The sequence below is a fragment of the Puntigrus tetrazona genome, chromosome 21 (genome assembly GCF_018831695.1).
Source record: "Puntigrus tetrazona isolate hp1 chromosome 21, ASM1883169v1, whole genome shotgun sequence".
NCBI lineage: Eukaryota > Metazoa > Chordata > Actinopteri > Cypriniformes > Cyprinidae > Puntigrus > Puntigrus tetrazona.
The window spans coordinates 17451348-17464962 of record NC_056719.1 but is presented as its reverse complement, the minus strand read 5'-3'; the positions used below and the strand labels follow the sequence as shown (position 1 = coordinate 17464962).

Genomic DNA, 13615 nt, shown 5'->3' with positions numbered 1-13615 from the left:
GACGCACAAGGACGTGAAATGCTTTTATTTTATGCCAAGAAGACCACAAACACGTTTATATTTCCGCGAACTTTTAGTGTCTGTACTGAACTGGTCTGCTAAACAACGACACATCATTTTGTACTAAATGCACTTTAATTGAGCAGAAGGAGTCCAAGGTGTATGCAGTATATTTCATTATATACTTCAGGTATATTTAGCATTTAAAGTGTAATATTTTTCAGGATCAAACAATCCTCATCAGAAGTGACATTAAAACACATTTCATGCTTAATATTAAGAAAAGTGCATTGTGCACAAGATAGCAGGTAAAGTTGGTATGAAATGCAAAAAACACAGCTAGAAATAGAAATACAGACTTAATGAGTCACATATTAACTGACTTTATTTCCAATTTTAAAAGTACATGAAGGCTGCATTTACTGTTTAATTGCATTTAGGTTCTTTTGAAGGTTCTATTCATCAGAGGAACAAACGATAATTATCATCTGATCACCAATAATAATTAAGCAGCAAATTAACGTATTCGAATGATCATTTCAATATGCAGATTTGCTGCTTAATTAATAACATAATTGATTTCTGAAGCATCATGTGACACTGAAGACCGAAATAATGATGCTGAAAATTGAGCTTTTCATCACAGGAATAAGTTATATATTAGAATATATTTTATAGCTATACATTATTATTATATAGTTGCTGTTGTTAATGTATTTTTGATCCAATAGATGCAGCCTTTATGAGGAGAGAATGCTTTGTTTGTATTTATATATATGTGTGTATGTGTGTGTGTGTGTGTGTGTGTGTGTATTTTATAATGCAACTTTTTTTAAGGATGAAAAAGCGTTGTAGAGTGATGTTAAATATATACTATTAAAATAAAATGTGCCATCACACACAGGTAGTGTATTCAGGAGGTATTGAGACCCGTTTCTCTTCTCTCTCTCTCAGGGTTCAGACGCACAATCAGGAGAACCTGATGACGGCTCATAACCTGGCCGTGATATTTGTGGTCACGCTGTTCCAGGAGCTGGCCATGAACACAGGCTTGGTCCACCTCACCAAAGAGCTGATCCTGCGCCACAGCGAGATCTTCACGGTGAGCTGCACTCTCACAGTAAACCATGCCACGCTCTCAACGTCCCAGAAATGACCGTGTCTTCTGACATTGTGTGCAGAATCACGTGGAGACAGACAGAGAGATCATCACCGTACTGTGAGGAGCTCCCCGTCAGCACCACCATGACTGCATGAACAAATGACTGTAATAATGTAGCAGTGAATGGGTGCCGTCAGAATAAGAGTCCAAACTGCTGATAAGAACTTAATAGTCCACCAATGAATGCATTGAGAAGAAAAAAAGCTGCCTGGTGAATCTGAGATCCTCTTTAGATGCAAGTGGGGTTTTGATACCAACACGAGGAGGGGATCAAGAAAAGAAGACAAGCCCACTATCAATGGGTGAAGAAGAGTTGAATGCTTCAAGAGATGCGTCCACGGTCTTTAATGTCACAATATATTAACTTCAATCGTTCTTATCATGCAGGCCATAAAATGTCCGGTGGTACAGATATAATGAAGGACAGACTGCGTTCCAGAGTGTGTTATGCTTTTATCGTTACTCAGGATTACACAAGCTTTTGTATTTATGAATAAATGAGTTGAAACAGGTGCATTTCACCACGTTACGGGACGCCGTTATTACCAGAAAGACAAAGCTTTAGATCGATATACAGCGAGCATCAGGGTTTGTAATAAGACTGGCAACACTAAGAGGATCTAGAAAGCTCTTGTATCACGACTGCATCTGATTCTGAAACACTCTTAAAAAACAACAAACAAACAGAACTTGGGGTTAACAGTAAAAATGAGTACATCTTTTTCTATCACTGTCTTCATGGAGAATCGGAAAAACAACACAAATCGTTTACGGTTTATACATGTGCATCATGCAGCTGGAAGGATTCTTGAAGCTTTAATATTTGGGCCGCTTCACATCCACCCTGTATTAGAGAAGAAACAGAAGTCAGATCACGAGCACACACACGCATGTCGTTTTCAGCATACACACTAAACTCAATTCGGTTCATCTTGTTTGAAGTGGCCCCTATCAGACCAGATCTGATGTAACGTTGAGGTCCCAACAAGAAGTGCATGTTTCAGCGTGAGGTCAGTCGTGAACCCACACAAGCTACTGTCATTTATTTCTTATTAGTTCATTTATTCTCTAACCCGACCAACTAGCAGTTACCCATGGCTAATGAGTCGTGTTTTTCAGATTTAGATTAGACCAGGTTTACACAACAACAAATAATTAATTTTGAGCAGGAAACATTAGATGACCAGCTTGTAAGACTAGTCAGAGTTTTCTGCTACTGGTCACTGGTGACTAAATGCATTTTGCTGAAAAATAGCAATCCAAAGCAAATCAAAGTTTGCAAAGAGTAATTCTGAATAATTGAAGGAATAAAAAAAAAAAAAATATATATATATATATATATATATATATATATATATATATATATATATATATATATATATATATATATATATATATATATATATATATATATAATAAAATATAATATATAATAAAAAATATATAATAATAATAAAAAAATATATATATATATATATATATATATATATATATATATACACACACACACACACACATACACACACACACACACACACACATACACACACACACACACAGAAAATGCCTCAGACTTTGAGAGTAAAACGAAGCTGTTTTAGCACAACTTATATTTCCAAATGGTTCACTTTTGTGACGACGCACGGCTGATCCGATCAAGGATTTTTAGGATATTTTTAAAACTGAAGGTGGCTTTAAAACGTCTTTGGTGACTAAAAAAAACAAAAAGAAAAACCCTCACCCATCTGCCTCCATCTTCTTTCTCTTCTCGATGATCTGAAATAGACAGAGATGGTATAAACATGCTGCACCGGTTTAGGCTCGATTCACCGAATCACTCGTTCAAACGATTCATTCAAAACACCTGATTCATGTAAGAAAAATAAAAAGCAAGCGGCCGTCTTCATGAATGAATCACTCCATTTCTGACTCTGATTCAATCAAAAGCAGATTCATTCAGGAAAAAAAAAAAACTGCAACAGTTTTCATTGGCCAAACAGGAAAAGACGAATTATTTAACTTCCTGATTGTGGAACTGCTACATAAAATCAACACTACGTTTGCGATAACGCTCATACACTAATATTGAGGAAACGGCACTTGAGCGTTAACTAAACATTGCATCTTATAAACCCCTCACCCCTGATATCAGAACTAAACTCTGATAAAATTGATGCAATGCATGCTTTGGATTTGTTTTTGGCAAATCGAGTCAGCTCACGCATTACTGAAACGGCAGTTACGGTATTAATCTAGTTGATCGCTGCTTTTACTAAACAGCAGAGACGATAGTCTGCAAACTCACGGCGCTGATTTTCTTCCACTGTCGGTCAAGCTCAGCCTTCTCGTTGGTCTCTTTGAAGCGGCGGGTTTTTCGTCCCTCAGACATTTTGATGCCGTACTGGAAGGCAGCCCTAAAGAAACACAACAATCATCCTGATTAAAGTGAACCCACGACCTCAAACCCACGAAAACGGGTGAAGAACTGAGTTACTTGGGAAGCGCCTCCTTGTTGTTCATGTAGTCGCTGTACTCCTCTTGCGTGTCAAAGTCCCAGCGGCCCAAAGGACCCTTCTTATTACCCTGAAGACACACACACACACACACACACACACACAGGTGAACACGCCTGACCAGATACACACAGAGGCATCTCCATCACAACTCAAAAGCAGTCATACCTGGTCCATCTTGCTGTAGTCCACCTCCTCGTCGCTGTCCACAGCCAGATCATCCATTCTACAACAGAGGAGCCACACATTCACAAACTCGCCCTCATCGGCCTCGACGACAAACAGAAGACGCAGCGGGGAAACTCACGTGGCGGGATAGCACTCGGCGTAACTGTTCGACATCCCAAAGAAATCTCCGAGATGCTTCTTCTCTTCACGTCTGCTTCCAGTGCTCACGGGTTAAAGAGACAAACACTAGAAAGACATTTCATCATTTGGAACAAGACCTGGACCTTAATAAGCGACAAACTAGAGCGGCCCCCTTAAAAGACAACCAAAATGTAGTTAGCTGGTTAAACGCAGGAAGAAGCCTGGTACTAAATACAGCGGGTAGGAAATCCGAACATTCGTCGACCTCAAATATGGCATTTGAAATGAGTTTTTCCTAATAAAAGTGGAAACTACTTAAAATACGCCACCATTTTGACTCGATTGAAACTATAAAGGGTGCACACTCTCACTTTTAAAAGTAACACATTGCAATACTGCATTATTACGAAGTGCATTGCTTTTTCTGGAAGATTGCATGCGTTAAGTTGCTTTTGCATTACTTTTTGCTCACAATATCAACTGAAACATGCTTTTGTAAAACCTAGAAAACAAACAGAACGCGTTCTCAGCCATGAACTAAAAAGAAAGATATAGGACGTATTTCTAACATACATACTTTAACATGCATGCATAAACGTCTCTCCACGTGATGAGGGAATATTACTGTATCTACTAGTTTTCTGTTTCAGGTTTGATTATAATAAGTAATAATGCTTGCAATCTCTGTTTTGAAACTAAAAGACGGAAAGCCTGCATTTAACGAATTTCAATGCATGCATTTTTCATTAAGATTTTATTATTGCATGGTAACCGTTTAATAAAAGCAATAAGGTTGTCGAGGCAGTGCTGTATCGTGAATAAATCACGGCTTACATGAAGCTTAAAATGTCTACTTTAAAAACAAATCGATTCAAAGTGAACTCACTCCGTAGGAACGGTGCTTTTCTCTCTGAAGGTCATCACTAATTGTTTATTAATAAATAATAAACCATCTCCTAGCCGTTTTTTCAGACACACAGTCTCATTACATATTTATTCAATTAAATTCATATAAATCTGTGATTAGTCGACCGATGTCTAAAATGAACCAATTAGAAGACTCTTTAATCGGGGGCAGCCCTAATATACACCGTTTCAGTTTTAGAGCCTGAAGGCTGGAATCACGTGAAGGATATGCTTCCTGCAAATGAGCGGCTCCAGCAAACTTCTCATTGATCAGCTTGATCTGGTCCTTCACAGAGCCTGGACCTGAAAGAGAACAGCACAGGACAGCTCTGACCTTTGTGATAGAAGCATGCTTAATGATAAACAAGCGTGCCTCAAGTGCACTTAAAGCACTTGGTTTTTTTTTTTCGTGCATTTAGTCCACATATTCTGAATGCAATAAATAACGTCATCATGCAAAAAGTGTTATTGCAAATTTAAATACAAAACATTACAGCATGCTTTCATTTCATAAGTACATTTAGCAGTACACTTTAAAGACAGGACAAGAGAAATAATTATTAAAACTCATTTTAAAGAGTGAGATGAGAAAGGCGCTCTTAAGCTCAGCTAATTGCATTTAATATGAATCTCATTTTCATTTCATTGCAATTACCATGCAATTATATTATCGGATTATGATTTGAATTAAAAAAAATATTTTTTCATGTTGAAAACTGAACTTGCCTTTATCAATGTCCATGGCCTAAAGAGAGAGAAATATTATACGTACATTAGACAGGTTATAGATATTAGCGATATTCTTAATTGTTGCTCAAACAGATGCGATGAGAATGATGTTGCTGTAAAGACGCCGATGGCCTGACCTCGTCCTCAGCCCGGGGTTTCTCGAAGTAACTGTGTCGTCTTTTCTCCTCGTCTCGATCCCTCTCTCTCTCTCTCTCCCTCTCCCTCTCTCTCTCTCGATCTCGATCCTTCTCCCTCTCTCGCTCGCGGTAGCGCTCCTTCTCTTTGTCTCGGACGCTCTTGGAGGACAGACAGACAGACGGACAGACAGACACACAGGAGGACATGTAGTCCCGATGTGACAGACACAAGATGCAGACAGACACACAGACAGACACACACACACACAGACAGACAGACAGACAGACAGACAGACAGACAGACAGACAGACAGACAGACAGACAGACAGACAGACAGACAGACAGACAGACAGACAGACAGACAGACAGACAGACAGACAGACACACACAGACAGACAGACAGACAGACAGACAGACAGACAGACACAGACACACACACACACACACACAGACACACACACACACACACACACACACACAGACAGACACACACACACACACACAGACACACACACACACACACAGACACACACACACACACACACACACACAGACACACACACACACACACACACACACACACACACACACACACACACACACAGCGATGTTAGCAAGCTTCAGCTCAGATCATAAATAAACTCTGATTGCACGTGAACTCACTTTACGTCGGCCTCCGGTGCCTTCTTCTCATCCAGACGCCCTGAAAACAGTGAAAACACTAGAGTTTAGCTTCTACTAACACTAAAGATGGACGTGAGTTACATCCCGGACTCTTTAACCCTTATGATGATGCATTCACACGGTTATGTGTTTATATTACCTGGATGACACACAACTAGTTAACACCGCCTCTCTTCTGAACCATATCTTGACTTATACGGTCTTTGAAATACTATCTTGGAGTGTTGGTCATTAAGAAGAAAAATTAAGGGTTTATTAAGGTACATGTGAGACTTTTTAAAGACCCTTTAAAAACCAAGTAAACCTCGGGAACACAATGTGTTTTATTAGCAACACTTTGACGTTTGCAAACACAACACATCTCTATTAAATTTCACGAAAAGAAAGCTTAGGCTTTGAATAGCTCTGCTTCAGAGCAACTTCTGGATGATTTCCTGGAGTGCTTTGGTCAAATACACCTTAAGTACATTTACTTGAGAAGCAAAAGTCACATAAAGTGGTCTTGTTTTCTGTAAAACTGATTAAAAGAGAGCGAGTATTTTTACAAGAACAAACGTGACCCTCTTTGTGAAAACCCAGCTAAAGTCTTTTTTTTGTGAGCGATTTAAAAAATAAAGTCTGTGAAAACAAACTTGATATCTATAAAGAAATCATAGTGAAATAATTGATTGAAGATTGAGACTTTTGCCTGGATTTCACAAACAGGGGTCACAAATCTTTGCAAGCAGGCTTAAAAAAAAAAAAAAGATCAACTTCCTTCAAAGGGAAAATAAGTTTTCATTCCCCACTCTTTTCTCCTTTTAAACAAGTTGAATTCTGTTCAATCAGACGTGGATCACAGTCTATGTAAAGTGCTGTAAGTATAACTACCTTTGTCCTTCTTCTTGAGTTTCTTGTTGCGGGTGCCCTGCCTCAGGTACGACAGGATCTGTGTCAGCTTGCTGATGACTATGTCGTTGGTGGTGAGCGTCGTCTGAGCCTGAGGAACAAAAACAGCAGCCCGACAAGACTTTACAAGTCATCCAGAGAAAGTGTGAGAGCGGTCCGATCAAACTACAGCTGACCTCACACGATTCTTTGGTGGAAAAGGTCAGAAGAGTCAAAACACATCTGTACTAACAATTACGAGTCGAGCTACGAGACAGCTTCGTCCTTCTGCATTTGTGTTTCTAATCCGCTTCATGAATCAGATTAGAGCACGAGATGATGCTTTAAACTGATTCATGCTGATTGCATGAGAAAAAAAAAAAAAAGTAAGCAACAACTGGTCTCTTTCGATGCCGTTTGACTTCATCCTAAACGTTATTCCTTGCCTTTCTAGCTTTGCCCATTTGCACAGCGGCTAAACCGCTTCCTGTGTCCGTCTGCCTCTTTGAGACGAACTGCTTGACGTATCCCCCAACAGCTTTGGATAAGAGCATTTGCGAAATGAATACAGGTAAACGTAAAAAGGTGCGTGTCGAAGATGAACGAAAGTCTTATTGGTCTGGAAAGAAGCGAGGCTTTAAAAGCTTTAAAAGATCGTTTTTCTGGAAAGAAGCGAGGCTTTAAAAGCTTTAAAAGATCGTTTTTTCCCCTACTGTTACTATTTCCATTTAGATTAAAAGGAGTTTATTACGAGAGGCAATTAAAACAGCTTTGTGCAGCACAAACCTGCGACAGCCGAGTCAGTGTAAGATTTCACATGACACTATAGTACTTTATACGTTTAAATCCACCCATATATTCTCTGTGATGTGCATGAATCTATGAGAGAAGTATAAAGAGAGTAAAAAGGTGTGTGTCTCGCATTTATCCTCTAAATCACTAGCTCCTGGAGATGAAGGTGAAGGTCGGGTCTGTACCTCCATGGTGGGGCAGTCAGCTTTGCTGCGGATCAGGGTGGTCGGGATGTCCGTGTCTGCGTACTCGTCTTCCAGGTCCACCACGTACGCCATACGGCCCGGCAGAAACAGCTCGTTACGCTCCATCTGACGGCCCTTGAACAGGATACGGTAGATGTTCCTTCCTGAAGAGCACAAACAAGCCCGACCTTTCAAACGGTGCATGAACTCTATTTATTTACACGTGATGCTAACATACTGCTCTGGGTAATTTATTATAGGTGTTTCTGAAAGAACGCGAAACTCACCGACAGCTTCAGCGTTTTTAGAACTCATTCACAATTTAAATAAAACTTATTTTTTCCATGCAACTACTACACGACGTAAAGCTTCTGGAATAGCAAGTGTATTTAAATGTTTTGACGTTTGACAAAATAATCTGTAAAATGTCCAAATTGACTTGCCCATAAACTCACAGACCTGCAGCTTGTTCTGTGTGATGTGCAACGTGTTTCAGAGCGTTTCATGCATGTCTTTACATTTTAAAATGTTACTTTTGTGTTCCTTTAAAAAAAATAAATAAATAGTAATAATTATAATTTTTTATTTAATTGCTGATTTGTACATTTTCCAAAAGCAAATAAATAAAAATAAAATATATACATTTGTTTTTTTTATAAATACACACACACACACACACACATATATATATAAAAGTTAATTATTGTATTGATTTAAACCATTATCAATAAATTATAAATTAAATAATAATTAGAGATGTGCAATGATTTCTCTCTCTCTCTCTCTCCATACATATATATATATATTTTTTTAATTCATTTATTCCTCTGTGAGAGAGAGAGAGAGAGAGAGAGAGAGAGAGAGAGAGAGAGAGAGAGAGAGAGAGAGAGAGATAGAGAGAGAGAGAGAGAGAGATATTATTAAATATATCATTTATTTTATTAAATATCTTTTCCAAAAAAAGTTTACCTTAAAACCGTTTTTTTCTAAAAGTGCGCATCATCTTTTGAGTCAAAACCTTGCCTTTGGTCTATTACCAAGCAAAAGATCTCAGCAGAAACAAATCCCATCTTGGAAATGCCCCGGGTTCTTTCTGACCGCGCACAGCTCCCGTTTATTTAATAAAAGTTTAATCGTCACATTCAGCCATAAACGCAATCCTCACACCTCCCTGATTTCCTGGAGCCGAGATGAACTCACCGAGACGAGTCTTGAACTCGATCTTCTGCTCCGGATCTTCATCTTTCCTGTCAAACACAAACCCGTTAGAAGACGCTCGGAGGCGGATCACACGAACGCGCGTGCCATTTATATAAACATACTTGACTTCCTTCTGCACTTTCTCGATCATGTCCTCCTCTTCTCGCTCCTTGCTGGTGATTTCAGCTCTGACCTGAAACACAAACACCGGAGTGAAGGAAAGCCAGTGCGTGGAGGCTGCGCGATTAGGATTACGGTCCAGCGGCGTACCTTCTGCAGCAGGGCGAAATCCAGACCCTTCACCAAGTGAGTGTGCTCCATGTCACCTCCCAAGAACTTAGACTCCTGGATCAGCTGACGCCTTTTCTCTGCCGCCGACTTGTCCCTGTCCGGCAGAAGAACATCAATAACACGCACGTTTGAATCCACGCAAAAACGGTCACCGCTGGAATTCTGCATCACACACACAGTGATGAATAACGGACAGGAAGTGAAAGCAGACTCACGCCTCTGCGGTGGGTCCCACGGCTCGATAGTTGGCCGTGGTGCTGATGAGCTCGGTCTCCTCGTAGTCTTTATTAACGCCGTCACGTCTCTCTCGAGCGCGGTCGCGGTACTTCTCCGCCAGCTCGCGCTCGCGCTCCATCTCCTGCTGCCGCAGCTTAGCGTAGTAACTTCAGAGGAAAAGCATCATCACGTCATATCAGCACAAAGAAGAGAGCGTCCCAAAGACATTTGAGCGCTATGGTGATTTTACAAGACTAAATTTTACACATTTTAGTGTAGAAAAGAGAGGCACTGCAATCATGCACGGGCGAAAACTCAATATTTAAAACGTCACGCGCCGATTTTAATCAAAGTAGCTTCGCAGGCAGGTATCTGGGTGAGGTACATAGGGTTTAAATGAAAACATTCTGTAGGGAAACGTTTATTAAAATTGATCAAAATCATGAACGAAATTAAAAGCACTTATGTTTTCTCTAAATGTAAGCATCGCAGCTAATTCAAAATATGAAAAAAGCTAAATGCAATTTGATCAGTCGTCAGAAACCTGCAAATATGACTTTTCTTACTTTATTAGAAATTACTTTACCCGCCCCCTTTTTTTTTTCCTTTTTCTTTTTCTTTTTGTATTTGTATAAGTGTATTACTTTTTTTTGTGTTGTTGTTGTGGTTGTTTAAAAAAAAAAAAAAAAAAAAAAAGTTACTTGTGTGTATGTATACATATATTTCATTAATATAAAAAAAAAAAAAGAAACCTGCAAATATACGCAATTCATCAGCGTCCCTCGACTCACCTCTTTTTCTTACGTCTTCGAGCTGCAGGATCCTCATCCTCATTATATTCCCGTGGCATCCTGGGAAATTGACCACAACAAGAAGTCAAACTCACTAAAATTCAACATAGCGGGCAAAAAAAATTTATTCAAACGATAACACGCTATTTATAAGCGCTATTACGCTATTTTTAGTTAAACTATCAGAGGTTTAAAATGTGAATTTGTGCAAAAGTTAAGTATGAGAAGTCGCTGTGGTGTTAAAGTCCATTTTAAGTACTATTTTAAGTCTGTTTTTGTTTCATTTACCTTTAAGGACGCGAGTCGTTTTGAACAAATCGAGTGAATCAATGATTCAATAGCCTATTCATAAAGTCAGCAGTTTGAACAAATCAAATGAATCAATGAATAAATGACATTTTCCGCCACCAACTTTAGTTTCTTATTTAGAGTACATTTTCCAAAAAAGAAATACAGAAAACAATAAATGTTCAAAGTATAGTTTGCACAAAGATTTAAAGCGTGTCTTAAATATTTGTTTCGAAACAGTATGACCTTTTTAGCACAACATAAAAGGTATTTTTGAAGAATTTGTAGGTAATTAAGCTGTTTTGGTTACTGATGTATGAACAAAATACAAAAATATACTGCTGTTTCTCAGATGATCTTCTTTTACGTCCCACAGTTGGGTCATCGTAGCCTCAGTGTTTGTGTGCAACACATTTTATGCTGAATCAAATCAAATACTTCTTTCTAAAGCTACTACTTGATGCTTTCATTTAAAACGACGCCTTTTGCGGTTAATTTCATTTTTGCAGTTGAAATGCATGCAATTGAGTTACTCTTCCACGTCAAAGAAGTGAATTTTAAGGACGCCACGTTACACCTGTAGCATGTTAAACACAAAGGGTTCATTCTTATTTTAATGCTTTTGTATGACGTCCCACTCGAGTGACTTCGGGTTAGTTCTGACACGAGAAACAAGCTACTGAGCATTAAAAAAAAAACAAGTCAAAGTACTCATGGTGGCGTGTTTTGGAGGGCGGAGCCGAGGACGGCGTGGATCTCGGGGTCATCAGAAGCTTCCTGAAGTCATCATTGGTCAGCTTGGATCTGAGGAGCACAAAGAGATGGACAGTGAAGCACAAGAACAGATGAAGCAAAGGAACCAAACCTGCTGGCGTTTGCCTCGTTTCAGCAGAGGTCCAGATTTAGCGCTAGGTGTTCACAGCACTGTATTCATCAAAGGGTTTGACGGCAGGAAAGCACGTAAGATCTTTTTAAGAATAAGGCTAAAGCCAAACCACTAGAAAGCAGAAATGGCGTTTCCTCCACCTTCGTATCACACCGTAAAAAAAAGGGATATTCTTCCTCAGTACTTTTGTGTTGTTCCCAATCTAATCATTAAATAGATCCCGTGCAACGGACCAAAATAAAGTGAGTTTACGCTTAAAATAAATAAACTCTTCTCCGCTGACAGAAATGAAGACAAGTGCAGCTCAAAGATCTCAATCCTGATTTTTGAGGATGTTTAGATGTTTGCATTTCGAAAATGAAAAGCACAAAAAGGAAGACATGTACTATTTTGCAATTTCTGGTGCGACTTAAAGCACTTTTCCCGGTGTTTATGAGCTGGAGTGATGTGAAGAGCACTCACTGGAGCGCTGACCGGTGGTCCTCCACCTCATGGCCGTCCGGAGCCAGAGGATTGGAGTAAACATCAGCTGAAAGAGACGAGCACAAACACAGAGGATGAGTCGTAACGCAGCGCTACACACGGTCCAATAACCATTCACCGGCCCAAAGATGAAGACCACATGAGGTCCAGAGACGCTGGCCTTTAGCTGATCTCATCCTCAGGCCTTCAGACTCGAGTCCAGAGACGGACGCTCTATAGGTCACGGATGAAGCGTCCTATTTTATGCCTGCGTTCAATTAAATGCGCAAAAGTGATTGCATAGACAAAGAAAGCACGTAAAACGCAAGTAAAGTGTCTTTCTGAATTTTTGTTTGAACTAAGTGTAGCGAAAACGGATTAAATAACATTTTATGGTCAATAACAGATTTAGATTTGATGAATACACACACACACACACACATGTAAATGCATGCTTCACGCGTGTGTCTTTACATACACTTCATAAAAATACACACATCATATAAAGAAAACCTCTATTTTGAACGACACTAATCACGAATAACTGCTGGCCAGCACATATCTACTTCAAAAAGAGACAATCACTCGGACTCGTACTCGAAAAAGCGATCTTAATCAAATGTAAAATGTTTTTTATTAAGAATCTCGGGCTTTAAAACACAGTGACACAGATTCGTAAACTAATTAGTTTTGGGGTGATCCTTAAAAACAGTCACTGACGGGATTTTTGGGTAATTTATATGAATTATTGTTTAACTGAAAGACATTATACAGAGCCTTTAGTGACGTCAGAGCGTCATAATGATGATATTAAATGCAGGACACACTTTATAAAGCTGTTTACGCGTTTTATTGTTTCGTCTGAAATAACGTTACAGTTACTGGCTGCAGGTTTTTGTGTGTTTACGTTAAAGCGCTATTCGAGACATCTCACGTATTTCTATAACGATTCAATTCTACACATCTCGCGCACGCTTACGGAACTAAACGAGCCTTATTCTCACAAACGACTTTATCCACACCCGGCATACGCGTTTAATAATCGATATTAATACTCACATTCGCGTTCGGGCATGATGAGATCGATCGAGCCTCTCTAAAACAAGACTCGCGACGCACTTTAATGTTGATAGCGACGTCACACTTCCGGTTACCTTCATTGGACCGCGGCCGTGAGAGCGCCGCCTGCTGACCCG

General features: G+C 39.4%; 2 protein-coding genes across 4 annotated transcripts in view; one reads left to right on the top strand and one right to left on the bottom strand.

Annotated features, from left to right (window-relative positions):
• Positions 1–1683, top strand: part of LOC122326313 (arf-GAP with Rho-GAP domain, ANK repeat and PH domain-containing protein 1) — a 16760-nt gene extending 15077 nt beyond the window's left edge. For 2 of the 3 annotated variants that reach the window (XM_043221099.1, XM_043221098.1), the window contains exon 22: positions 955–1175. In XM_043221099.1, coding sequence (XP_043077034.1) covers positions 955–1156 — 202 coding nt within the window. In that variant the 3' untranslated portion in view covers positions 1157–1175. The other variant, XM_043221100.1, reaches the window with a different exon arrangement.
• On the bottom strand, positions 1599–13615 carry ik (IK cytokine). Its single transcript, XM_043221102.1, is given in 20 exon segments — positions 1599–2006; positions 2904–2938; positions 3468–3576; positions 3657–3745; positions 3844–3901; positions 3983–4063; positions 5121–5193; positions 5617–5635; positions 5757–5940; positions 6394–6460; positions 7312–7420; positions 8286–8449; positions 9486–9532; positions 9608–9678; positions 9756–9870; positions 9992–10159; positions 10784–10843; positions 11783–11875; positions 12420–12486; positions 13479–13615. Coding segments are annotated over 20 exon segments (1653 nt in total). The 5' UTR covers positions 13495–13615; the 3' UTR covers positions 1599–1978.